The sequence below is a fragment of the Meriones unguiculatus genome, chromosome 1 (genome assembly GCF_030254825.1).
Source record: "Meriones unguiculatus strain TT.TT164.6M chromosome 1, Bangor_MerUng_6.1, whole genome shotgun sequence".
NCBI lineage: Eukaryota > Metazoa > Chordata > Mammalia > Rodentia > Muridae > Meriones > Meriones unguiculatus.
This window is the reverse complement of record NC_083349.1, coordinates 109,412,705-109,438,988: the sequence shown is the minus strand read 5'-3', so window position 1 is coordinate 109,438,988 and position 26,284 is coordinate 109,412,705. Positions and strand designations below refer to the sequence as shown.

The 26,284-nt window shown below is 54.4% G+C and overlaps 1 protein-coding gene across 7 annotated transcripts in view; it reads right to left on the bottom strand.

The window, feature by feature from the left end:
* The window catches only part of Otof (otoferlin), a 91,059-nt gene that overhangs the window by 8,652 nt on the left and 56,123 nt on the right, over nt 1–26,284 (bottom strand). For 4 of the 7 annotated variants that reach the window (XM_021635437.2, XM_021635435.2, XM_060365107.1 and 1 more), the window contains 29 exons: nt 23,469–23,600; nt 19,205–19,267; nt 18,691–18,775; nt 14,102–14,261; nt 12,971–13,157; nt 12,608–12,794; nt 10,669–10,892; nt 10,160–10,268; nt 9,523–9,703; nt 9,301–9,421; nt 8,814–8,914; nt 8,629–8,719; nt 8,392–8,508; nt 7,985–8,137; nt 7,543–7,732; nt 7,313–7,437; nt 6,868–7,002; nt 6,272–6,433; nt 6,014–6,133; nt 5,369–5,530; nt 5,082–5,244; nt 4,441–4,511; nt 3,371–3,400; nt 2,910–3,041; nt 2,442–2,508; nt 972–1,108; nt 741–875; nt 406–543; nt 12–139 (listed from right to left, as the gene is read on the bottom strand). In XM_021635437.2, coding sequence (XP_021491112.1) covers nt 12–139; nt 406–543; nt 741–875; nt 972–1,108; nt 2,442–2,508; nt 2,910–3,041; nt 3,371–3,400; nt 4,441–4,511; nt 5,082–5,244; nt 5,369–5,530; nt 6,014–6,133; nt 6,272–6,433; nt 6,868–7,002; nt 7,313–7,437; nt 7,543–7,732; nt 7,985–8,137; nt 8,392–8,508; nt 8,629–8,719; nt 8,814–8,914; nt 9,301–9,421; nt 9,523–9,703; nt 10,160–10,268; nt 10,669–10,892; nt 12,608–12,794; nt 12,971–13,157; nt 14,102–14,261; nt 18,691–18,775; nt 19,205–19,267; nt 23,469–23,600 — 3,806 coding nt within the window. Of the gene's footprint in view, nt 1–11; nt 140–405; nt 544–740; nt 876–971; nt 1,109–2,441; nt 2,509–2,909; nt 3,042–3,370; nt 3,401–4,440; nt 4,572–5,081; nt 5,245–5,368; nt 5,531–6,013; nt 6,134–6,271; nt 6,434–6,867; nt 7,003–7,312; nt 7,438–7,542; nt 7,733–7,984; nt 8,138–8,391; nt 8,509–8,628; nt 8,720–8,813; nt 8,915–9,300; nt 9,422–9,522; nt 9,704–10,159; nt 10,269–10,668; nt 10,893–12,607; nt 12,795–12,970; nt 13,158–14,101; nt 14,262–18,690; nt 18,776–19,204; nt 19,268–23,468; nt 23,601–26,284 lie in introns of all 7 variants that reach the window. The other 3 variants (XM_021635434.2, XM_060365106.1, XM_021635433.2) reach the window with 1 other exon arrangement.

Sequence of the window (26,284 nt, the reverse complement as noted above, 5' to 3'; positions counted from 1 at the left end):
CGAGGCCTTACTTCCCAAAGACGGGGTTGAGCTGCTTGGAGATGTAGTTCTCCTTGTCTCGGATGTCAGTCTTGCCTAACTTGATGGCGATATAGGGGTCAGCTTTGCCATTGATGTCGGCCGGGTGCAGGTCCGTGGCCTGGGCAGGGCAAGTGTTGCCTAAGCAGGACTCTTGTGTGATCTTGCCCTGTTCCTGGGGGTCCCATGATGTTGAGAAGTGGGGACCCAGCCCCTGGGTCAGAGACAGAAGTCTCACTGTGTGGCACCAGGGAAGTTGCTGCCTCTTGTCTCTTGGACTGGACTTCTCTAGAAATATCTAGACCAGTGGACCCTTCTAATGCAATCCCTCCAGCAGGAGGCCTGGGGGCTGATGGGGGTGGGGTGGGGATGTGAGGGGAGTCTCACCCGGACCACATAGACTCGGACCAGCACGTTAATGGGGTCATTACTTGGGATGCCCTGGAACATCCCATAGGTGGGGTCGTAGCCAGCTTCTCGAGATACGTCCTCTGGGAGTGGCACTTTGTACACGCAGAGGGAACCCTGGAGCAAGGCATGGGGGGGGGGGGCGTGTCAGGCTGCAGGTTCACCAGCTAGCCAACAGGTCCACGCTGTGGCAAGGCCTTAGCACTTTAGCTGCTGGATCACAGGAGGCACAGGAGCTCTAGAGGGCAGTGGTGGAGGACGTAGAGAAACGAGCTTGTGGGAGAGCAGCAGCTGGGCCGAGCCCCTGGCCTGACCTTGAACCGGCCCACGATTCGTTCCTCCTCTGTGGAGCCGTCTTCATCATCCCCCGTCTTGCCCCGTAGCAGGTTGAAGGTATGCAGCCAGTCCTCAAAGTTGTCAAACTCTGACTCTAGCTCTTTGGGGTACACCTGGACAGGACAGGCTGTCAGGCCTCATGCCAGCCTCCTGCCCAATTCTGCTGCCTCCCACTCACATCTGGGCAGGATCTGCTTCCGGACCCTCACCTTAAGCTCATCGATTTTGGCTTTCTTCTTCTCAGGAGCTTCCAGTCCCTGGCCAGGTCCAGGGCTCTGGTTTTTCTTCTTTTTCTCCTCCTTTGCAGCCCTGGACTTCTCCTTGCTCTTTATCGGCCCCTTCAGGCCTAGCCCAAAGTAGAAAAGGAGGCCCTAAGTCAGCTTAGGGGAGGGTGAGGCACAAAGGGTCAGAGCAGGAAGGCCTGAGTTTGAGATCCAGCCTCGCCATTTCTTTCTACTTAACTTTGGAGTCTCAGTGCATTCCACGAGGAGATGCTGAAGGTAGGTCATGGCTGGGATAAGGACACAGACTGTTGTCTGCTCTTGGTGGAATGTGTGGAGGGGGCAGATCACGAGTCAGGAGCCTGTCCCCGTGTGGCCCCCTGCCGACTCCCTTTGTTCTCTAGGTACGGATTAACAAGGTTGCTTCCTCCTGGCATTTCCCCCGAGCTGCACCCAGTGGAATTACCCATAAGTGCCATTGGCAGTTTAGGCAAAAGAAGAAACCATCGCCACAGTATCTTCCTTTGAAAAGGAAGAGTGCTAGGGGAGATGGCTCAGAGGATAAAAAAAGCTGTGTAAGTGTGAGGGCCTAAGTTTGAGCTCCCAGAATTCCTGTGAAAGCTGGATGCCTAGCACAAGGGCCTATAATCCCAGAGCTCCTGTGGAAGATGGGAAGCAGAGACAGAGTGGATTCCTGGAAGATCACGGGCCAGCTAGCCTGGTGCACACAAGGTGGGAGGTGAGGAGTGGCAAATGCTGTCATCTTCTGAGTTCCACGTGCTTGTTGGGGTACATGGGCATTCAAGTTCACACACAATGTACACAGTTACACACAGATACATAGACTCACACAGGCACAACATATACACACATACCCATAGACACACACACAGGCATAGACACATATACACAGACACACACAGAGACAGAGATACACACACAGACACAAACACACACACATACATGCAGATACAGACACACATAGACAGACATACAGACATACACTCACAGACACACACACAGACAGACCATAGACAGACACACATACACCTAGACACAGACCAAAGACACACACACACTGTGAAATCAATACTAATATAAAATCTCTGAGAAGTTCTGCGCTGAAGAAACCTACTTAAACGGGCATTTTCTAAACGGGTGTGACCCCAGAATCCTCTTTCCCCTCCAGGAAAGCATGAATGTTGTTCCACCACATCTAGTATGGAAAAGGTTATGGAAAATGCTGGATGGACAAGCCAGGAGGTCCCTCTCAGCTCAGGTACTCTATGGTTCTCCATGTCTGCCTGCCGCTATGGTTGCTGAACCAATCAGAGTGGAAACTACTGGAGAAGAGGTCATTAGCTTGATCCTCGGAGCCCCGGCCAGGGTTGGGAAGCAGCAGGTATTGTCATGGGTGCAGGGATCCAGGGATCCAGATGCCAGGGGTCCAGGGCTCACCCTCAGTGGCATCCATCTCTTCCTTCTCTTCCACGTCAGTTCCAGAGGCCTCATGTTGTCGAAGTTGCTGCCAAAACATGAAGGGGCCCCCCTGACTCCCCAGGTATGGATGCCTCCATAGCCCGTGGCATCTTCAGCTTCTGTCATACGTGTGCTCAGTCCACAAGGCTGCTCAGGGCGTTCAGAGGGCCCTATCTTTGGGCTCCCACCACATCTAGTATGGTGTCCGGCTCATCATATGTGCAGATGTCAGAGATCTTTGTGGAACTCAAGGCTGATGAGAGGGAACTAAGCCAGGAAGGTGACCTGTCCACCAGCCAGAGGAGGGAGGGCTCTGAAGGGAGATTTTAAGGAGCTGCCTCTCCGGGTTAGGGTAGGAGCTGGAGGGGAGGGTGTGGTTTATAGCTGGGTCGCCCGCAGCACCCGCCTCCCATTTCTTCTTACTCCCAGACCCTGCCCAGGCCTCACCTCCTTCATTGTGTCGATGGAGGCAAAGTACTTGGACCACCAATCCAGCATGCTTTCATCAGGCTCCTCTTCCTCCGGTTCCTCGGAAGTGCCTTTCTTTTTCTTCTTCTTCTTTTCCTTCTCATCCTCAGCCTAGGGGGTCGGCTAGGGTGACCATCCTACAGGCTCTCCTACATTCTATCTTTCCCAGGTCCCTGAATGATTCCTACCCACGCTGGCCATCTCACCCTAGAAAGCTTCCACCCCGCCCCCTGCAGACACAGTGCTGTGGGTCCAGCAATGCCCACAGAGGCAAAGCCTTGTGTGAGGAAGATAACACAGCCCCACAAGAGCCACAGGCCAAGGCAGGACTGGCACTCAGGGAAGAAGGGCTAGGTCCATGAAGTTGGTCCTCTGGCCTGGCACTGGTGTCAGTGGATGGTTCTTTTACCCCAGGGCCCTTGCGCGGCGCTCACACTTACCACATCCACCTTGACCACAGCATCAGAAGTCTGCAGAGGGAAAGAACCGAGGAGACAGGGAAGGGTTGGCCATGAAGAAGGGGCAGGCAGCAGGGCCGCCCAGGAAGTGAGAATGATAAAGAGGGTATACACAGCCACTAATGCTCACTGTGGGCTAAGACTCTTGACTGCAACACAAGCTTTGCATTCACAAGAGCAGGCCACCTGTTAGGGCGACTAAGGGCCCACGCTGCCTGTGCCCGCTGGCTTGGATCCATGACTGCTGTACCTTAGAGTCACCTGGGAGGGGGCTTTATAATGAGTCCGCACAGGGAAGGGGTCCGGAGCTGGGCAGCAGAGTGTTCAAAGCCGAGCACCGGGGCAGCGAGCTTTCCAGGCCAGCGTCTGCTGCTGTTCTTTCTGGAGACTGCGGGCAGCCCTAATTCTACTCACTGGCCAGCTCAAAGGGAGATGGTTTTAGACCAGGCCTCAGAGGCTAGGAAATGCCCCAGGCTGTGTGAAGCAAGTGAGGCAGCAAACAGAAGGCTGAAAATGTGGCTGGGAGGGAGTCCCTTCAGGGCTCTGAGCAGAGGCTAGACCTCAGAAAGACCAGCTGCAGGCCGACCCATCCTGGCCACTTCTAGAGGCCCTTTTCTGACAGGTAGAGCCTGACCCTAAAGCTGGAGAAACAGGATCTTTCTCGTGGAAAACCCCAGCCCAGGTTCACAGGGCATCACTTGGCATGGAAAATGGTCCTGTACAGGAGCCACCTCTCTCATAAGCAGTCCATCGCCTGGGGGGGGTGTCACTTCTGAAGTATGAACACTACAGTTAGAGGTCATTGCCTCTAACCGTTACTCCTCCATCGCTTGCACACACACACACCATCTGCTCGTGCGTACCCACGTGTGCAATACTTCCACACCCCTAGGACTCCCTTCCAGACAGTGCGATGTGATCAAGGTTGGCTCTTGACAACTACACAGACAGTTAAGTCACAGTTGCACTCTCATGCTCTCAGGACAGGCTTGCCTGGCTCGCCAGTGTGCCTGTGTGTCCCCGGCCAGCCTGGGGCTGGCCACTGGCCTTACCGCGTCTAGCTTCACCATAGTCTCCAGTTTCTTAATCGGCGCCTCAGGCTCCATGTTCACCACAACCTCCCCTGTGGGGCGAGAAGAAGGGCCCCCATTGCACAGCATGTGGCAGCCCCGGAGAAGCCTGGCTGGAGAGACAGACAGGCAGGCAGGCAGACAGACAGACAGACAGACAGAGTAAAAGAGTCCCAGTGAGAGGCAGTAAGGTGGGAAGAATACAGCTTACAGTGGACTCTGGAGCTTTCTCGGGGTAGAGGAGGGACAGGGCAGATGTAAGAACAAGATGGGCATGAGGAAGGGAAATGAGCTAGAGAGAAGGGTGGTCATTGTGCACCCAGACAGCAGAACAGAGGCGAGACCTGGAGGCGAGGCTGTGCACTGGGTCTCCTCAATCACCCAGGGGAGAGACCATCTGCCTCAGCCTTTTGAGGGCCTGTCCAGCACTGGCTCTGGGCCTTAGAGCGAAGGGCAGCCCTTCTCTGGCTCCTGGATGTCTATCTCCTCCTACCGCGCCACTGCCACACTGCCCGATGCTGAGGGGCCGATGCCCGAGGGGCGACCATGATGGCTATTTGAACTGCGCTGTGAGATGGGGCCCATGCAGTTGCTGCATAGAGGCAGGCATTAGGTGGCCATACCTGTGGTGTTCCAGCTGGGGGATGAGCGGTCCGGGGGTCGGTAGATGAAGCGCCGCAGCGAGCTGACGGCGTGGGAGCCCACCAGCGTGTATCGCCCAAAGGCCCGGCAGTCTACCACTCGGATGTTCAAGGGTGGGTGCAGTAGCTCGTTCTCCGGGAGGTCCTGCAAGACAGGGGTGATGACGAGCTACAGTCTGTGCCTCAGGGAAAGGGGCCGAGGAGGCTGACTACGGCCAACCACACTGGTCAGGCCTAGCCGGCCTGGCTCTGCCGGCTCTCCTACTCACCACTTCAAACCACTTGACTAGGGTGTTGAAGTTGGGGTTCTTCTTATAATTGTGGATCAGAGATGACTGTACCCCCTTTCCCGCACACTCGATGTCCACCCGTGGTCGGTCCACCTGGGCCAGGTTCACCCTCTTCAAGTCCCTCAGGCCCCAGAACAGCACCTGGGAGCAGGGGGGAGGGTGCTCTGTGAAGGGAGCCAGGGGTGGCTGGGAAGGGTCAGTGTAGAGCATCAGTAGAAGTGGGAGCTTGAATTTGGTGGGCGGGGATGCCGCAGACGGTGCGGACAGTCATGGGGTCAATGTCCTCAAAGGATGGAGGTAGGGTCTTTGGGGTCACTATGGAAGGCAGAGGGCTGAGAATGGCTCCGGGCCACAGTGGTGTGTCTCTGTTAGAACAGGCACTAGCCTGGGCTGGGGCCTGGGCCAGAGCTGCCGGCTCTAGGGAGTGATCTTGGACAAGTCACCTCCACTCTTGGGCCTCCGGAATCTTTTTCTGAAACTGGGAAGCGTCGCTAGGGGGCTAGGAGGTTGACGGCTCACGGGGAATGCTCACTCATGGTGCTTCATGGAGCAAGAGTGAGAGGGACAGGTGACGTGGGCAAAGGTCACAGGCAGGGCAGGGAGCTGCACACAGCCCTCACTCACCTCCACTCGATACTTGCTGAGCACTGGCCGGATTCCCACAGGCACGGGCATGATGGGCCCTCGGTCCATGTCTACTGGGCCATTGATGGGCGGTAGGTCAGCTTTCCCTGATGGCCCAATCTGAGGAATGAGGTCATATGTCGCAGTGGCGGGCCCAGGGAGAGGAGATCAGAAGGGACAGGCAAGCCAGAGAGCCCAGGCCCTTGTGAGCTTATTCCCAGCCCGGGCTCCCAGGCCCACCCTTTGACCGCTACCCACCTGCAGCAGCTCGAAGGCAGCCAGGAGGTCCCCGGCTGTGGCGTTGCCTCTGTAGATCTGGTAGTACTCCAGCTGGGGCGGGAAGCGAGGCGAGCAGTAGGCCTCATCCGCCATCTTCACCAGGGGCTTGGCGAAGGTCCGGCCCATGAAGTCAGCTTTGCCCTGCGAACAGAACTCGACAGTTCCCTTGGGCACCCCGACAGTTGAGCTGGCTTGTGGGCAGAGTTGGCCCCGCTTGGAAAGGGTATTATCCTGATCATTGCTTCCTATTCCAGAACTTCAGTGGGAAGCAGACTGCTACAGATTGTGCTGAGTATAGGTAGGGATCAGAACCCTATGACAACAGGGCTTCCTGGTACATCTTTGGAAGACCTCGGCCTCAGCCTGTTTATCCAGCAGATGGGAAACACCAGGCTCATGGTTCTGGGAAAGGACAGAGGTGTGGTAGATGGGCAGGAGGCACCGGGAAAGCTTGGTTAGCAGCCGAGTTTCCCAACAACCCCAGCTAACGCAGCCAACACGGAGCTTCTGGTCGGGGTGGGGGTCTGCAAGGGGAGGGTCTGCCAGATGTCACTGGTGCCAGTGCCCGAGCATACCATGGCGTCCTGGTCGTAGATTTCAATGACAATGATGGGGGGATCGTCTCGTAACTCGTGAGCTTCGCCATACAGCTCCAGGTTGTCAAACACCAGCATTTGGTCCCAAGTGGGACACAGGGTCTCATTCAGAACCTGCATCATGGGGTGAGGGATGGGGGACAAGTGGCAGACACCATCCTGGGCCAGGGCTGCAGGGAACCCTGGAGGCAGGAATATTTGATTCCCCTGCTTTTCCAGAAATCTGAAAAATCAATGCCCCCATGACGTCTGTTCCCAGTGCCTGCTGAAGCCTTCCTTGCCTTGTGGGTGCAGCCCTGGTCCAAGCTTGTGGCCTTTCCCAGCCTAGCCAGTTGCCCCAAGGGCTTTCCTCTGAAGGAACTAGCAGACGTGCTGGCCTCCCAGTGCTCGAAAAGCCAGAGCCCCGGCCCCCTCAAGCCCTTACCTCCGTGCACTGGCTCTGGTTGATGAAGAAGACCCGAGCGAAGGGGTCGGAGAGCCCGGTGCTGTCAGCGGCAAACAGGCTTCGGGCCTGATACATGTGGGCTCGGAGCTGGAAGGCTTGCTTCTCTGTTGGGGAAGGGAGGGATGAGCCGCTCCACGTGATCCCCATGGCCCTCTGGGGGAGTACAGGCTGGGAGGGCAATCCACCCAGGGCGAGGAGCCCTCACTCACTGGTGTAGACCAGGCTGATGGGCGGAAAGGAGTGCAGGCCCAGGCCCTGGGCTGCCTTGACTTCCTCAAAGCCGCAGGGCAAGCCACACAGGAAGTCCTTTCGCTGCTTGCTGAGGCCCAGCCACAGGTAGAGCTCCAGCTTGGCCTGTACTGTCCAGCCTGCAGAGCCGAAGCCCTTCTTCCCTGGCAGCTAGGGGCACGCTCAGGGTCACCGAGAGCCTGACAACTCCCAGGATCCACAGGCTAAGGGGAGGCCCGGTCTTAAGCAGAATCAGGCAGGGTTGTGTCCACCCCATCACTGGACAGGGCGAAAGACTAAGAGGGACGGGCAGGTGGGGCTAGGTGGGCTCCAGACCTCTGAACCCCTGCTGGTTAAGGGCTCCACCTCCTCCTCTGCGCAGGAACCCCGCCCACCCCAGCGCAGCCTCAGCCCCTGCGGCACCTTGAGGAAGAGGGTCTTGACCTTGCCACAGTCCTTGCCTAGCTCCTCCTCGACGATGGAGAAGAGGAGGTCTTTGGAGGGCACGCGGGCATAGGCGATGCGCTTGTTGTTGCTCATCATCCAAATGAACACATCTGGGATGCTGTGCTGGGGCTGCGGTGGAGGGCACAGGGCACAAGCCGGGGAGACCCAGCCTCACTATAATGGCGCCCTGAGCCCGCTGCACCCCCGCTCCTGGCAGCTGAGCCTGGGCGCGGAAGGGAAGGACCCTCCTTCTCGGGTCTCCCCTTCCCTCCCACTGAGCTTGCTCAACCTTGTCCATAGAGGCTGTCTAAGCCGTAGAGGCCGCCCAGGGGATCCCGCCAGCCCCTTCTCGGCTGCCCCTGCGCTCTTCACAGGCCACACACCTCATCTGCCAGGAAGCGTAGCTTCTGCAGGAAGTTCTGGCATAACCGCAGCTTGTCCCGCACAGTGTGCCGCTTCACCTGAGCCCTCAGGCTCTTGGCCTGTTGGCCCATGCTCTCCTGTTGGAAAGAGCGCACGAGGAATACTCAGCTTTGGGTGACAGCTTGAACCACGGTCTCAGGAACGGGTGTCCCCTGTTCATTGGCTTCCTCGATCCCAGGGTCCAGCTGTGGCCTCACCAGCTCCCTCATGCAGGACTTGAGGCGCTCCCGATCCAGCCTGGTGCGGGATGAGTGGCCTTGGTCCTTGTCCGAGAGGGAGAGGAAGCGGCTGCAGAGGGCGAGGGGTAGGGGAGACCCAGAGCTTAGGCCCAGCCTGGCTGGTGTCCCCTGTCCCTCCTTGCCCTCCCCGTCCGTCTTCTCACTGGCAGCCACAGCTGAGTTCCTCTAGAACACCCCGCAGGCGGCGCTCTGGGTAGGACTTCTCCGTTTTGATCATCTCCTGAACGTCATTCAGACCTTCTTCCTGTGAGCCAGGGTTGCAAGTGCATTCTGGGCCTTGGCTCCCCCGACCTCCACCCCAGAGGTCCTTCCCATTCCCCCCAGAAAGAGAAACCTAGCAATGCAGATCATTCTATGTAAAGTACAAAGGAGCCACCAGTTCCCCAGGGCCTGTTGTAGAAACTGAGAACTTGTGGATAGTCACGGTTTCTCAGCTCTGTCAGGAAGCAGCCTTTTGAGCTGTGACCTTGGTGGGTCCTGCAGAGACTCTACCCCAGAGCCTGGGACCTGTTGGTGTACCCCCTCTCTCTATTTCAAGACACGTGACCAGATAGAGAGCCCGAGTCTAGCAGGCGAGGCCCTCACATGCTCCCCCTTTCCCAGAGCCCACCGCCCCTGCCTGGCTCTGACCAGTTTGTCAGCAATGTGGTCCATGATGTTTGCGTTGTAGAGGCGGCGGCGCTGGTCAGGCCACCAGCTCTTGATATAGATGCAGGGCTTGCGCTCCAGGTAGGGCAGGTGGAAATAGTTCCTGGGGTGGGATGCAGGGGGAGGTTGAGGGATGCGGAGGTCGAGGGCCCCGGGAGGCGAGGGTCAAGGCCGCTGGAGGCTGGGGCAAGTCTCGGGGCCCACCTGTCTGTTATCTGGGGCCGCGTAGGTGGGGTGGAGGACACTGAAGCCAGGTCTGGGCCTTCATCACCCTCATCATCACTGGAGTTCTGAATCAGGTCTACTTCTTCTTCATCCCCAGGCTCCTTCCGGGACCGAGGCCGCTGGGGCCGTGACACGCCGTCAACTTCATTGCCGTAGTTTCCTGGGCAAAGAGTGGCTTGCAAGAAGCCCACGCTCCTCTCCTCACTCACCCTACCCTCCACGTAAATCTCTTGGAGAGGTTAAGACAGAGAATGGGGCTCAGATAACAGCATCCAAGGAAAGGTCCCATGTCTCCAGAAGGGAGAGCTCAGATGATGGCTGTGCCCAACCAGGAACACAGCCTGGATTTCTCCTCTCTCTTCTCCACCGCTGAGTGCTGTGTGCATGGGGTGCCCCTTCTTTCCTCTAATGTCCTAGTCCCAGTAGGCCCCATCGGTGGAGAAATGCGTGACCTCTTTTATGGTCAAGTACACTCCCAAGAACCAGGGGTGCTTTGTTGGCATTTGAGGACAGTCAGGGGAAATACAGCAATGCTGTCCACTCTCTGTAGCCCGGAGCCAGGGCCAGCAGTGACAACCGGAAGCCTGAAACCCTCCCTCATAATTCTAGCACTCACCTATGGTCACCTCAAAGGTAATTGGCTTGTCCCCATTTTTTCGGTCAATCATTGAGGCTTCTAGGAAGGCTCCGAATAGAAAAAATTCTTCCATTCTTCCCGTGCAGCCCTGTGGGGGAGGCAGTTAAAACCAGCACTGAGTTTCAGTGGGGCAACTGGCCTGGGTCAGGTTGCTAATGCTGTAGACAGGCTTTTGGCTGGCAGCTGGGGTGTGTCCCATCCAGCTTTGGGGCCAGGAAGTCCAGACTCAAGCCCTCGTTGTCCTTGGGAGAATGGCTGGCTCTGTAGACACAAGGCTAGCCATGGCTGAGAAAGAGGGTCGGAGGTGGTGTATCACTGCTTGCTGGTGGTTACTGGGGTCTCTGGGTAGAGCATAGGTCGGCAGGAGAGGAGGACTGAGGTCTTGCAAAAGGGTCAGGTGAGGGCCTCTGACCAGACAAGGCAGCAATGGGGACAAACTGGAACTCAGGATCGAGTGAGGGCCAGACACAGCACAGCCCCGCCCTCACCTCCGAGACAGGTGTGGCTTGCTCCACCTGCACTTCTGTGGAGCTGGTGAGTTCTGGGTTGGAGGTGTCCAGGATCTCCACAGCCAGTCCCAGCATGAGGCGGGCGCGGAAGGACACGCCCTCGCCCAGGCCCTCGTTCAGGTCCTGGTGTTCGTCCAGCAGCGTGTAGTTGCGTGTGGAGCCATACATGTTCACCCAGGCAGGGCCGAGCGTCGGTAGGAAGCCTGCAGCGGCGAGGAGAGACAGGAAGACTGTCACGTCCAAGGCTCACCCAGGATGCGTGGATCTCTATGGACTTCCGGGAGGTGAGCTCAGGGCTGTTTGTCTGCTGGGCGCCAGGCAGGTGCATGCCTACAGAGCGGGCCTTCTGGTGGCTCCTTATTCTCTGCCTTGCTGAGGGGAGGAGGAGGGACAGCCGGGCGCCCATTCCCCACTGCTGTAGGCGCCACTGTGGACAGCTGCTAGCTCTTCTCGCCCCCCTCATGGATCCCATACACTTTGTTTTGTTGTGTAGGATGTACGTCTACCATGCCTCTCCTGCTGAGGGGACCTTCCCTCCTCTCTGTGTTCTCTTGGTTATTCACAGGTCATCAGCTCCTGGCTGTGACCATGGTGGGTTGACTAGGACCTGGGACTGGAGAGGAGCCTTGATCTCCGTCTCTGACACAAGCCTCTTCTCTCAAGCTTAGGATTTGTTGGGCCTCAGTCAACAAATCTTGCCTTACGTGACTCTAATTCTTCTTTACAGAATTTTCTTTTAAACAGTTATTTTTGCCAGGATCTGGATGTGGGCACACACCTTTAATCCTAGCAGGCAGATCCCTGTGGGTTCAAGGCCAGACTGGTCTACAAGGTAAGACAAATGAACAAACAAAACCATTGTGTGTGTGTGTGTGTGTGTGTGTGTGTGTGTGTATGATGTATGTGTATTAATGCACTGTGTGCATATGGAGATCAATCTCAAACGTCACTCCTCAAGCATTGTTATTCGGGTTTTGTTTTGTTTTGAGACAGAGTTTCTCAATGGCCTGGAACTTGGCAAGTTCCCAGCTAGTCTGGCTGGGATTCAGGGAGCTCCAGAGACACACACCTGTTTCTGCCTCCCTAGTGCTGGGATTACGAGAGCATGCCATCCCTCCCTCCTTTTTTTCCTTTTATCTTTTTCAAACTTGGTTCTGGTAATTAAACTCAGATCCTCATCTCCCCAGCTCTTGTATTTAATTTTTTGTTTGTTTTGTAAACGTAACGTTAGAAAATTGAGAAACAATTCACACAAGAATCTGGCATCTAAAGTGCACGTGTGGGTGGCTGTAGCATGTTCAATGTGTCGCACGCCCACTGTCACAAACCCTCCGTGCATCTACCCACCCCAAAGAAGCCCCTGCCGAGCAGGGGCTTCCATCCACCCTCTCTCTGTTCCTGGAGGCACAAGCCTATCTTCCATGTCCAGATTCACCTCTTCTGGTATCTCCTATATGCGTTTTTGTTCTTTATGCCTGCTGGTCTGGTCATTTGGTATCACGTCTGCCTCCTAATCTGCTGGGAGTAGGAGGAGGTACACGAGTGCCATCCTATCTCATTGTGTCCTTGTGCTTGGCAAGTTCCTGGAATCTGGGTTACAGCCAGTCCCCACAGGCCCACAGATGGGCTCACGCCAGTTGCTAGTGAAGACGCGGATATTACATACATAGAGCGTGCGCGCTGTAATGTACGATGGCTCTTATTTTCATTTGGCCAATGGGAACACAGGTGCAAAGGCCAAATGCAGTCGGCTCCGAGCCACCCTGAGTTACTATGTCCTTTGGAGGAAAGGGCTACAAATAAGACCCTTAAGAGCCCTGTCTGGTTGAGGCCTGGAGGTGCTGTAGAGAAGGGGCCTCATTGACTCTTCCCTCTCCACCCCCTTCCCGCCCGGATACATCTGTGCTGAGCTGCTGACCTTTGTCTCCGTCGTTGGAAATCTTGCGCAGGTCAATGAAGTGGGTGCCGATGGCCACGTCATTGACCTTGTCGGAGTCTCGGATCTGCACCTTCATGCGTTTGCAGAGCGGGGGGAACAGGTCTGTAAAGACGACCTGCTCGTTCCACAGTGGCTCGTAGCTGCTCTTCTGCACCGACGTTTTGCCCTGGTGAGATGAAGTCAGGGCTAGTGTGTGTGTGTGTGTGTGTGTGTGTGTGTGTGTGTGTGTGTGTGTGTTTCTGGCTGGCAGTTCCAGATTTTTCCTGGTCTGCCTCTTCCTCCAATCCCTCACTTGTACTTTAAGGCCACCATCCCATCCTTCCGCACCTCCATCCCCGGTACCTTCTGTCCGGCAAAGAACACTTGCACATAGGGGTCGACGAGGTCCTTGTTTTCACCAATGAAAGCCTTCTTCACGTTGGCCATGAGGCTTGTGTTCATCCGTGGCAGTCCCTCTGCTCGGTAAATTTTCACATAGAACCGGGCCCACTGACGTTCGGGGGGCACGCCCTCGGGGAGCAGCAAGTTCCTGTGAGCACAGGCAGTGTGTCATGGACCAGGCTTAGAGAATCCTCTTGGCCCCTTAGGACATTAGCCTGAGAGCTAAGCAAGGAGTATGATGGGAAGAGAGGCAGAGTGGATGAGGGTCAGGAGATGTGACAAAGCAGTGCATGCTTGCACATATGTTCTCTCTCTCTCTCTCTCTCTCTCTCTCTCTCTCTCTCACACACACACACACACACACACACACACACACACACCCGGGCTTGTCATAATTTGTGGAGGACCATTTGAGAGGACCCAGACTTTGATTAAAGATCTGAGTTCGTGGTACCTATCCTCTTTTAAGATTCTGGGGAAGGCTTCCCATCTCACTGAGCTTCAGTTTCTTCCTCATTAAGGTGGCGATAATCTTAACAGCCACTTCTCAGGAAGGCCTCAATGTGTGGGGCGCTTAGTAAACTGTGGTGCAGGAGGTTAGGTGTGGCATCAACTTTCAAAGCTTCATGACACCTTTCTTCCCGAGACAGAAACCTCACCAGGAGCCGGCCCCTCCCAGCCTAGGGCAGCCCAGGCTCATTGGATCCCAGCCCTTTTTTATTTTTATTTATTTTTTTTTATTTTTATTTTTTTTTGAGTCCAGACAGTGTCCTGCAGTGCCTGAGCCTGGCACACTGAGTGAGACACTTCTCTGCTGTGCTGGGTCCATGCCACTGGAACCCTTGGGCCCTGGCCGCGGTGGGACTCGTCGCCGCAGACATCTCTTCTCCCCGCGAGCTTTCTCCGTTGGCAGTCTGGATGTCAGGGCACTGCCCTGGGAAGCCACACTGCCCGGGGCCCCGGAGGAGAGGCTGGAGGGTAGAGCATGGAAGTAAGGGGATGATGGCAAGAACTTTGGGCTCACTCCAGAACCTTCCTGAGGGCGAAGGCGGGGCGGTGTGTGCAGGTCTCTAGGGGAGATTGGGGCCTCACCCTTCGATGTCATCCTCCTCTGTCTCGTTGGCCTTGTGGGGTGTCTTGATGTTGTCTCCCTTGCCCACCACAGCCACATCACACTTCACGTAGCCCTTCAGCCCGGCGGAGATGTCATCGGGGTCCGACAGGATGGCCCATTTGTGGTGGAACTGGTGCTCTGCGGTGGGAGGGAGGAGGAGAAGGGACGCTGCACCTGCCGTCCCCATCCCAGGCCAGGACACAGGACATCCAGGCTGAGTGCCTGCTAGGCCTTGCAAGCTCAAGGCCTCAGGCCCAGGAGGCTTGGGGACACAGCTCTACTTGCGCCTACCCAGTGAAGACAGAGGGGCCCCTGCAGCCAGAGGGCCGGGCAAGACCCTGCCTAGGAGCACTTGAATTGCTTCCAAGTCCCTGTCTCAGCCTGCAGTCTCTCCTATGGTCCCTGCTATGGCTGGCCCCACATAGCCGCCCATAGGGCCCACTGAAATAGAGGCTCTCTGTTATGTTGTGTAGGCAATTCAACTGGCCTTCCCTTAGGGACCCTTAGGGTCCTGACAACATCCTACGTCAGTACCTGTGTCCTATGACATCATCTGGGCCAGGCACAGTGACCGGTCTTCCACACTCTCTCTCTCTCTTACTCTTGCTCTCTTGCTCCTCTCTTGCTCTCTCCCCACTCTTTGTCAGGCTGCCCCTCCCCCACCATCTCTCTCTCTCTCTCTCTCTCTCTCTCTATCTATCTCCATCCAACAAACTCTTTCATATCATATCTGTTGTAAATGTGTGGCATCATTTTAAAAATAGTAACACTCCCCTTACCACTTCCATTTTTCAGCCCTTCTGAGTTCTCCTGTGTCTTGAGGTGAAGCCCAGAGGTTTGGCAAGGTAGTCCTGCCGCTGTGTTCCCTGATTGGGCGGAGCCAGACCCTAGGCCATTGTGTTTGCTGTCTTCACCTTCCTCCTCCTCGGTTAGCTAGGGAATTACTCACTTTGTCCAGGCTCTCCTCTTCCACGCAGCTCCCCCTGAGCACTTCAGAGGGATGGGTTCTGACCTCTTGGTGCTCCCAGAGGCCTGCATACATGCCTCCCACCTCACTGTCATCATTTCTGCACTGCCTGTCTCCATGCTTAGACTAAAACAGACTTACAATGCCTTTCCAGCGTCCCCAGGACACAGGACAATGTGGAGCAAGTTACAAGTGTCAGCGAAGAAGGCATTTTAGGAATCTCTGCCCCACTGCATTGGTTTTAAAGCTACTGAGAATGTAGGCGTGTGTGTGTGTGTGTGTGTGTTTGTGTGTGTATGTGTGTGTGTGTGTGTTAGAGAGACCTTAATAATTTCCTGAAGGTATAGAAACTCCAGAGTGCTCAAAACCCCCACCCTGCTTCCCTCCCTTTCCCTTGTGTCTTCCAAGGTTCTGACCCCAGTGGTATCCTTGAGGTAAGGTTGGGGCAGGGAGCAGAATCCGGCCTGTGTGTGTGTGAGTCAACTGGCCCAGCTGTCAAGACAGTTAAGGCCACAGCAGTGTCAAATGAGATTCCAGGGTGATGAGAGGCCGGGAAACCTTAGTGCTTGGAGTCACTGGAGCTCTTCTGCTGAGGTGGTGGCCCCAGGAGGAGGGTGCCCTATAGCCCTAGAACCTTATGCTTCTGAGCACAGGTAGGAAGGGTAACATGATGGCTGGGGAGATGAATGGGGGCTGAGTGTGGCTGCCAGCTGGCCTTGGGGACGTGTGGGTAGAGTGGTGGATAAACAGATAGCAGGGTCTGTTATGCTGTGGACAGGATGCTTGGGTGGGTAGGTAGTTTAACAGGCGTGTTCATGGTTGGGTGTAACTGAGGGGATTTAGCAAGGAAAGAACAAGATTTGGGCAACACAAAATTTACCTTTAAACATGAGAGTGATTGGAAGACAAGCCTGAAAACATGGGTGAAGATTACAGGTGACAAAAAAAAAATACAGGTGACAGATTTGGGTCTGTCATACACGAAAGAGAGTTGTCTGAAATATGGGTGGTGAGTATCCCACTTCCGGTTAGAGAGCACATATGCAGCTGAGGGGTGCTCTTGTGGGGTACACACTGGGTGTGTGGACTCTGAGGCCTCTAGTCTGGGTGCTGTGGTGTCCAGCTGGGAGATCTGGGGGAGCTGGGGGAGCTGGGGAGATGGAGAAGCCCCCCAGCTTCCCCTGCCTGGCTCTGACACCCCTGCCTGAGTGCTCAGGGCTGGCTGTGAAAAGGCTAGCCACTCTGGCCTCCCCGACTACAATCCATCCCCAGTAGAGGGCAGCAATGAACAATCTCCTGCTCTTGAGATGGAGCCAAACTTGGAGAGATGTTGAAAGTACAGGCCACGCCTCTGTGAGGGGACCAGGCTGGCTCAGAGGGGCAGACTGGCAGAGGGGGCAGAGAGGCAGACTCAATGGGGGCAGTAAGTCTGGAAGCGGTTACGCTGGTGGAGAGACAGGACTTGGGGCCCGCGAAGGCCTGAGCTCGAGTTATATCTGCCATTCACTCCCACTGTAGTTTTGGACCAGCAATTTAAACGTGGAGAGTCTCGGTTTCCTCACTGTCAGATGGGGACAATGGCGCCTGCATGGACCGGGAAGTGAGACCTGCTGGAATGTGTCTGGTCCAGGGTCTGGCTCTGCCACTTCCTTTACAACAGCAGCATTTTCTCTGTAGACCAGGCTGGCCTCCAACTGGGAGATCTGCCTGCCTCCGCCTCTGGAGTGCTGGGATTTAAGGGGTGAGCTACCCACTGCCCCCAGCAGCATTTTGCCAACCAGAACTCAATCACCGGGTTGCATACTAAGCTCTCCACTGGCTTTCTGCCCCTGCCCCCTGACCCCCCTTATCTTAGCTGAGGTGTCTGCTGAGGCTCAGCCTAGACAGAAGGCCATCTCCAGAGAGATGCCGGGACGGCACACAAACCTATGCAGTATGGCTGAGCTGTTTTCTGGGAAGCCACACAGCAGGAGTCCAGCTCAGCTCTTCCCTGGAGGCTTCCCCTGTGTGGGGCAGGGGAAGGGCCTAGGTACCAGGAGAACAGGCTCTCCTTCTTACTTTGGGTAAGTCCCCTTACCACCTCGGGCCTGTCCATCTTTCTTTCTTTTCATGAATCGTGGTTCGAGAACTTGCCAAATAGCTAAGAATGACCTTGAACTTCTGATTCTCCAGCCTCTACCTCCCAAGTGCTAGAATTACAGTCTCGCGTCAGCACACCTGGTTTACATGGTGCTGAGATTTACCTCACTCTGTCAGGTGGGCCGGGCAAGCATTCCGATAACCGAGATACATCAGCAGCCCACCTGTCTGTCTCAACAGGGACCTGCCTGGTTGTCTGAAGGCGTCACACATCTGGAATGCTCTGATCTGTGAGTTCCCCTACATACATAGCCTTAGACTCACATTTCCCCACTGTTACAGCGGGCACTAGCTGAGTGTTATTAGGCCACAAGAAAGTGCATCTACCTGTCAGTGGTACCCCCAAACCCCCTCATTTCTCTTTCATCATTGGCTTCTCTGTAGAGTAGGAAGGATGCTGTTGTATCTTTAACTACTTTGTGAGGGTCAAATGTGACAGCGTGGAATAAAATTGTATTATTGACAGCAGTTTCACTTTGGGGACATGGGCATCCCCAAGTTGGCCATGTAGTGACAAATCCTCTAGTCCAGTGGTTCTCGACCCTCCTAACGCTGTGATCTTTTAACACAGTTCCTCATGTTGTGGTGATCCCCACAACCATAAGACTATTTTGGTTGCTACTTCATAACTGTAATCTTGCTACTGTCATGAGTCATAATGTAACATCTGTGCTTTTCAATAGTCTTAAGCCAACCCTGTGAAAGGTTCGACCCCCAAAGGGATTGCGACCCACAGGTTGAGAACTGCTGCAGACTATCACCTGTGGCAGCCATGCCAGCTCTACACAATGTTGGCCACGGGAGCCTGTGGAGTGATTAATCAGACACAGCCTCTTCAGCCACGGCTGCTCCTCAGGGGGCCCGAGTCCCTCGTTAAAAGTGTCTTAGAGCCCAGAGTTCCCCACAGTTGCTGTATCACACTTGCCATCAACTGTCACCACGTTGAGACCAGACGCTGTGACTTCACGGGTTCTCTGAAATACCTGCTCTGGTGTCCCCCTCCCTAGCTGACTGGCTGGGCCAAACCCTGGCACCTCTGTGAGCCCCCGTTGACTGTCAGAGGGGAGACAGGGTTTTTTAAAGGACGGTGGAGTCTTCTCTGCTCAGCAGGGGCCAGCCAGAGGCCGTGGGTGGGCCTCCCAGGCCTTTCACTGCCCTCTCACAGGACGCAGGAGAGGTGATGCTCTCGTGGGCCACACGTATTTAGGTCGCCTCTCTGTACCGTTATTCCCAGGCCCCTCCCCCCATAATGGGTAAACATCTATCATATGGCGCACACGGCTTGGACACCTGTGCATAGAGTACACAGCCCTTCACCCCCCCCCCAAGGCTGCAGACTAAGGGCCGGTGGGTTGTGTCTATGCCCCTTGTGGGTGAGCCAGGAGTCAATACAGCAGAAACAACCTCATACACTGCTTCTGGAGCTGCGTGCTCCGGGCCCATCCTTCGGGGGTTACTCACCAGGCTGGGAGTACACAGTCCCCACATCCATTTTGAAGGAGCCCACCAGGGTGCCGCTTCGAAGCAGGTTCTTAGAATGGATCACCTTTTGGAGCAAGATCACCAGCAGCCAGTCAGGTTGGGCAGGGAGAAGCCTTTGGGGGCCAGAGGGTAGGGGCAGGGGCAGGAGCAGGGCCTGCTGAAGACAGTGTTGCCTGTATCTTTCTAGGGACCCATGGTTCATAGTAAAGTGGGAAGGTATTTGGCAGGGCACAGGCCTGGTTTGTTGAGGGTCAGCATCAGCCCCTCCTGCCCAACACTCTTTCCTTCCCCTCACCACTGTTAGGTTTGGGTGAGTAGGCTTTACATTCTACAGAGAGATCCAGCTGAACGAGCAAGAGGGGGCCAATATCCATTCTGTGTTCCCTCTGCCCACCCAGGCATCCAGGCACAGGGCTGCTGTGTTCTGAACAGCTGTGCCACCATCCTGCATAGGCCAGTGGCAGCCTGCTGGCTGAAGCTGCTCTCCACTCACCGAGATCTTGATGATCTTGTCAAACATGACGTCAGGAGAGACGTGGAAGTCGAAGACGAAGTACTGCAAAGGGGAAGGATCCAAAGTGCTGTTGTTGGCAGCCCCTCCCTCCGAGCAGTACCTGCCCACATCCCGCCATTTCCCCAGCAGTCTCAAAGCTCACATGGGCAGTAGCGGTGAGCCACTGAATTCTGGGTATCTGAATGGGTGAGGCATAGGAACCCATCTCCTAGGTTGGGTGCTCTACTACCAGGGGATGAAACAATCTACTTACTACCTGTGTTCAGGGTGCAGGCAGCCCGCCATATTTGTAGATGACATCAAGCTACAATGTCAAAAAGCTGAATAAGTGCTGGGTGTGGAAGGGCCTGGCCAAGGGGCCAGGAAACCAGTTCTGGTCCTCGTGACTTAACTCACAAGTTCTTTGGTATGTCCCCCAGAGATCTGTGAAACAGGGATATGGACACCAACTACCACATCGCAGAATCGAGCAGGATATTGGCTATGAGGTACACCATGGTGTGAAGGGCAGATAGGTGACCACCAGACCTCAGTGCCGCCTGGGAGACGAACCCCAACCCGAGGAGTGTTAAAAGGCAAATACAGGGAGTCTCAGAATGATTCACTCTGGGTACGACGACACTTCCTTAGCCACAAAAGAAAATCGCTGCCGTGTGTGAACTGTTCTCGCCTGCAGTGTGAGCCTCCATGCTCACTTACAGGCTCCATCCTTGTCCTAGGTGCACTGGAACGGGGGAAGGGGGGTAGGCAAGGAGCACACTGACTGCTGCTTTGATGAAGTTGTGGGCAGGGCCAAGAAGGCAAGATTAACAGGGGGCTTTGGCTAGAGTAAATATCCCAAGAGCAGGTAGTCCTTGCAGTAGTCAATAGTCACAATAGCCTGCTTGATTCTGTGACATGGTAGTTGAACGTCATGCTCCTATTTTACAGCTAACACAGCTGTGGGCAGATGTGCTATCTATGAAGCCAGTGGCATCTAGCTCTTACTGCTGGATCTTTCACTCCCTTTGCCAAGCCTCAGCTTACCCTTGCGCTGTGGGGATAATGACATGTGGGCTGCCATGCTGTCCTAAACCAGGGGATCACACAGAAGCAGGGAGGCGTGGTTGTAAAATCAAAATGACAGGACTCAGTGTTGCACTTGGTCAGGGCACGGTAAATGTTAACTGTGTATAGCTGGTAAGCCTCAGGGGTGCTGGCTGGGGTGAGGGTCTGCAGGTCTGGAGTCTGGATCTGGGAGTGAACCATCAGCATGAGGCTGGTGACAGAAGCTGTGGGAATGGAGGAGGTGCCTGAGAAGAGTACCAGAGCAGAAGCCTGCCCAGGACAGGGCTCTGGGAAGCAGCAGATATTCTTGATCAGTCGATAAACCGTGGCAAGTTAGGAAGCTAGGGAGAAGGTTGTGGAGAGACTGTGAAGCAGGCGAGAGTCCTGAGAGCTCCTGGGGAGGAGGAGCAGTGAGACGAAGGATGTGACAGAGAGTGAGAAGGTGGGGACAGCTCCCACATCTACTGTGAGTTAACAGGAGTTAACAGGAGATCTCTGGAGATCCCACTGAAACTGGAGCATCCTTACATGGTGGTTAGCAGACTCTGGGTTCCTGTCCTTGAGTGTGCATGAGATATCTGTGCCACATGGGCAAAGGAGAAGGAAAGAGCCAGGAAAAAAAAAAAAAAAAGCCAAGACAGAACTAGGGTCATCGTACTCTGCTGGATCCTTTGGGATGAAGAAACAGAAGAGTCATGGCAAAGGCGACAGGTGAACATCGATTGGGTGGAAGGAGGAGCAGTGGCCATAGGCTGGTCAGGTAGACCACATGTGCATATGGAAAAGGTGGGGGGGTCTGTGTTGGTTCGTGTGTGGCCATGTTAGTGTGGAAGGACAAAAGTCAAGGGCCTCCTATTCCCAGGCAGGCTTAAAGCCATGTTGGTGAGCTACCAGGCCAGGGGCATAAGAGCTGGCCCTGGCCCATGGACAGAGCTGCTTAAGTGGAGGCAGAACCCCAAGTGCTCTGAGCTGGCTGGAGTCACAATCCTTGTATTTTCTGAGCAGGAGTCTTTCTTGGGATTGCTTAAAGATCTGCTAAGTTGGTTGATGGTTCCTACCAGCCTCTGCTGCTCTAGTGGAGCCAAAGGAAGATTCCTACTTCCTAGAGAACTTTCCAGAAGCAATGCCTATCCATGGCTAGAGGGCTGTTTGTGGTGGTTTGAGTGAAAAAGGCCACCGTAGTCTGGAAGGGAACGACATTACTTGAAAGAATTAAGATATGCCCTTGTTGGAATAGGTGTGGCTTTGGAGGAAGTATGTCACTGGGGACTGGCGTTGAGGTTTCAAATGCTCAAGCCAGGCCCAGTGTCATTCTCTCCTCCTGCTGCCAGATTTAGAACTCTCAGCCACTTCCCCCTCCAGCACAATGTCTGCCCATGTGCCAACATGCTTCCTGCCATAACAATGGACTAAACCTCTGAATCTGTCAGCAAGCCCCAACTAAATGTTTTCTTCTCTAAGACTTGTTGTGTCTTGGTCATGGTGTCTCATCACAGCAACAGAAACCCCAAGACACTTTTTTACTGAAGAGGAAAAAAGGGGAAAGAGGCCATTTCTGAGGCTGCAAAGGATGACAGCAACACAAAGCAGGGGAGTGGGCCTAACGGGGGGCAAATTTAATTCCCACGGAACGCTTGCCAACATCTGGGAATATTTAGTTGCTACAGCTGGCAGGCTTGCTATCGGCATCTTGTGGTCTCAGTATCTGGGTCAATCCAGAATTCTCCACCCCAAAATACCCAAGTGGCTGAGTTTAAGAAACCCTAGTTTAGAGGGAAGAGACAGAAACAAAATCAGGGCTACTTGGCTTTGTACAGAAGAGCACGCCCGTGACCAGGGTGAGATGGAGGATGGTCAGAGATGAGCAGAGGGGAGGGGATGGTGTCCAGCTGTGGCCAGGAAGTGACACGTGAGGGTGGAAACCGTGCTGCGGCCAGCTCTGCAGGTCCTATGCTGCCCTAGGCACCATGGCCTGGCATTCAAATGCTGAGCCCTCCATGTAACTGCAGGCTCTGAGCTGGGAGAGTGCTGAGGGAGATTTGCAGCCCCTCCTCACCCGCTAGAGGATAGAAACATGAGTGACTAACCACAGCTGAGGAGAGTTAGTGCTCACAGAGAGGATGCTGACCTCTGACCTCTGAAATACATGGATCTGATGCAAGGTGAACCCCCAGGTCAGCCAAATGTGGCTTCACCACTATGAAATAACCAGAGAGCCACTGGAACCTATCTCCACAGTCTCGAGAGGAAAGTGGACCCTTACAGAGGCGTTCTAGTCAGGAATGTGTCTGGTATAAGATCAGAGAGGTCCAGCTTGAATACCCCGATTCCATCCAGGGCTGGAGGGTCCCTGCACAGTGATAGCCTGCCGTGGGGGCCAGCAGGACACTGGCTTGGAACGTAGTAACCCGTGGTTACATGGCCAAGCTTCAGCTGAAATGCAGAAGTGTTCCTGGGTCCTACACATGCACAGCTGGAGGCCTCACAGCTGCCCAAGGACACCCGCAGCCCCTCCACACACACACTTCAGGGGGCAGCACACAGACACATCATTTGAGCTAGCCTGGCACTCCTTGCTAACGGAAGTCACTGAAGTAGACAGTTATCTCCTCTGTAAGATGGGGAGAGCAAACTATTGAGTCACTGAGGTTCCCTCAACTCCCCCTCCCCCACCATGTGGTCTCAAGCGGAGGGAGCAGCAGTCATTTTCTTTCTCAGAGCCAAAGTCAAGGTTGTGTTTGAGAGGGAAGCCTATTAGGGGCTCAGGAGACCAAGAAGGTGGCCTAGTAGAAAGGGCAGCAAGGTCCTGGAGTGTCAGTGTCCCCGCACGTGCAGTGGGCCACAGCATCCACCTGGGCAGGTACTGAGACAGCTCTGTGTGTAGGACAGATCCGGAAGAATTCATTCACGGTGCCAGTGGCACGCGGGCTGGGCTGGCGTGAGGTTAGGGTACCTGGACAGCAGCGGTGACTGCCTAGAGGGCTTCACAGGCATTGCTAGCGGCTGCCTGGTTAGCTTGTAGCCACAGGAGGGCCATACTGAGGTCCATACTGGGGGTTCAGAGGTTGCAGCCTTTAGGGTGCTGGCCATAAGAGGGCGGGCCAACACCTTGGGGCTGGTGGCTCTGTCTTCCAAACTGCCAGCCGGTCCCATGTCAGGAGGCCCCTCTTCTACCCTGGGTTGTGGAGACACTGACCTCATTGTAGTAGGGGCAGTTTGTGGACTCCTTCATAGATGTATACTTTTTGTCATCGCCCACCTCCACACACACCACGGGGTCCATGTTCAAGCCCACTAGCTGCCGGGCCTCAATCACCGTGATGCTGACCTGCAGGAGCGAGAGAGGGGGCTGCATGGAGCGCTTCGGTAATCCTAGAGTCTGGTCTTGCCAGGGCATGGGGCTGGGCCCCAGGACGAGGTATTGTCTATATGGTTTTCATCGAGAAAGGGTCTCTCCATCTGTAGCCCTTCCTGTCCTGGAATCACTCTGTAGACCAGGCTGGCCTCGAACTCACAGAGATCTGCCTGCCTCTGAATCCCGAGTGCTGGGATTAAAGGCGCGTGCCGTCGCGCCCAGCTACATTATATCTCTATATGCGAATACATATAAGGATATGCATTGATAAAGGATGTATCATAAAGAGACATATACGTGAAAAGATGTATTTATATGTACATATATAAAACTGAAAAAAATAAGAAAAAATATATAAAGAGAGAATGAGAGGGAAAGAGAGAGGGAAAGAGAAAGGGAAAGACAGGAAAGGGAGGTGAAAAGGGGGAAAAAGTAAGAAAAGAGAGGGGAAAGGAATCTTCATTTCAGGCCATTAGCTCCCGCCTTGGATTTGGCGGGGTCAGTCCCCATGAGGGTGGCCATGGCAAAATACAAACAGGTACTGATTTTGGTTTGCTGGTCTTGGAACTGCGCCTCCCCCTGACACATGGCCAGGAATGGATGCGGAGGAGCCTGTGGGCTCACTGAGCCGCGTAGTCTCAGCTCCGAGCTAAAACCCTAGCTAGTGAGGGTTAAATGAGACGAGGCATACCCAAGGCATCACACTGGGGAAAGCTCCTTGGAATGAGAGCCAGCCGAGTAAGTGGCCTCTCAGACCGAAGCTACCTCTCCTTCTGGTCATCTCCCGAGGAGGCAGGGTCAGTGGGATGCCCCCTAGGATGCTTGAACTTGCATTTTAGCCCAAGGCCTCCTGCCTGCTGTCAGCATTTCCTGCTAGCTAATTGGACTGGAAGAGCAGCTGTTTGTGTCGCTCATCTGGGTCTTTGGCACTTCGGTTGTTACGCTTTGATGCAACTTCTAAATATGATTTTACTCGGGAGAATTATTTTCCCCTTTTAGATAAAAAAGAGTCCTTACTAAAATTACCATCTGCTGTGTTCCTCAAGGTCTTATAAATAGCTCAAAGACCAAGAAAAATCCACACATCAGAAACGATGCTAGGAAAATAGAAACCCCAACACCAATAAGACCACTGCCAAGAAAGCACAGAAATGCAGCCGCAACTGTGCGCTGAAGGAACCCTTAAACTGTGAGAGTGGCTGCTTCTATTCTGGGGTGTAGGAGGCCAATGGGGCCAAGGTTTGAATGCTTAGGATCCACGCTTGAAAGAGTCTCAGTAGTCATCACTTCTTCAGGGAACCAAAAAGGAAACAGGGCTAATTAACTTAGCTCCAGGAAGTTTACTGTGAAGAAAAACAAGGAGTCCTTTTGGAATATTCTTTGCCCAGTAGTGCATAGAATTTTACTTTCCAGAAACCTTTTTCATAAAAATGTATTTATTTTTATTCTATGTGCATTGGTGTTTTGCCTGCATGTATGTCATATGAAGGTGTCAGGGACACTCAAGCTGGATTACAGAGGTTGTGAGCTGCCCTGTGGGTGCTGGGAATTGAACCTGGGTCTTCTGGAAGAGCAGCCAGCGCTCTGAATTACTGAGCCATCTCTCCAGCCCCATAAACCTTTTGCAGCAAAATGTTTAAATTATTGTTTTTCTACAACTAGCACCCCCCACCCCGATGAAGGTTTGCTGTAACTCAAGACTGGGTAGGACAGACAAGCATGGTTTTGGCCGGATGAGCCAGCTGAGATTAACTCCCCATGCCAGGAGGGTGGTTGGTCTTCATGTGTGCATTCCATCCTTTGTCCCCTCCTCTGCTCAGGGTTCATTTTTCCACCTTCTGCAGTGGAGCTGAGCCAGCAGCAGTGAGCTGGGTCAGGAGCTGACGGGAGACATGGCGGGTGAAGAGAGGAGAACAGAGGGTTGGAAGGAATGAAGAGATGGGGGGAAGAGACATGAGAGGGGGCTGTGCTTTGCTGGACGAGAATGGTCCCAGGGGAAGCCTGGGAGGGAGACAGAGGAGAGGGGTGTGGTACTGGGCAGAAGGGAAGCTACTCCACAGCCTCCCCAAGCCCTGCTTCAGGTGTGTGTGTGTGTGTGTGTGTGTGTGTGTGTGTGTGTGTGTGTGTCTAAATTGAAATTAAAAGTAAGAATGTGGTCATTCATATTTGGCAGGAGGGGATGGGCCATCCAGTCAACAGAATGTTGAGGAAACAGAAACTACAATGCCAGTGAAGAGTTGCATGAGAACAAAGAAACTTCCATCTCACACACAGCTTTTCCAGAAGGGAAATCCTGGGAGCAGAGAGAAGCACGAGTGACACCTTTGACTAATCCACCATCTCCTGTTGAGGCAAGGGCCAGAATTCCCAAGAGCCCTCTCCAAAACTATCACAGAAAACAATGTGGGGAAAAAGAAAATCTTCTCAAATGTCCCAAAGGATCCCGAGTATAATGGTGTTTTGTGACCTGCTCTGGGGACTTCTGTTCATGCTTGCATCAAGAGTGTCAGGGGAAGCTAGAGGGGAGGGGTGACACAGATACCCACGCACAGCCCTGCAACTGCTGTTCTTCTCATTCTCCATCTCCCCTGGTCTCCAGGGTCAGAGGTCTGACATGACCAGACAGGTAGATCACTCTAGTGGTGGCCCGGAGGATA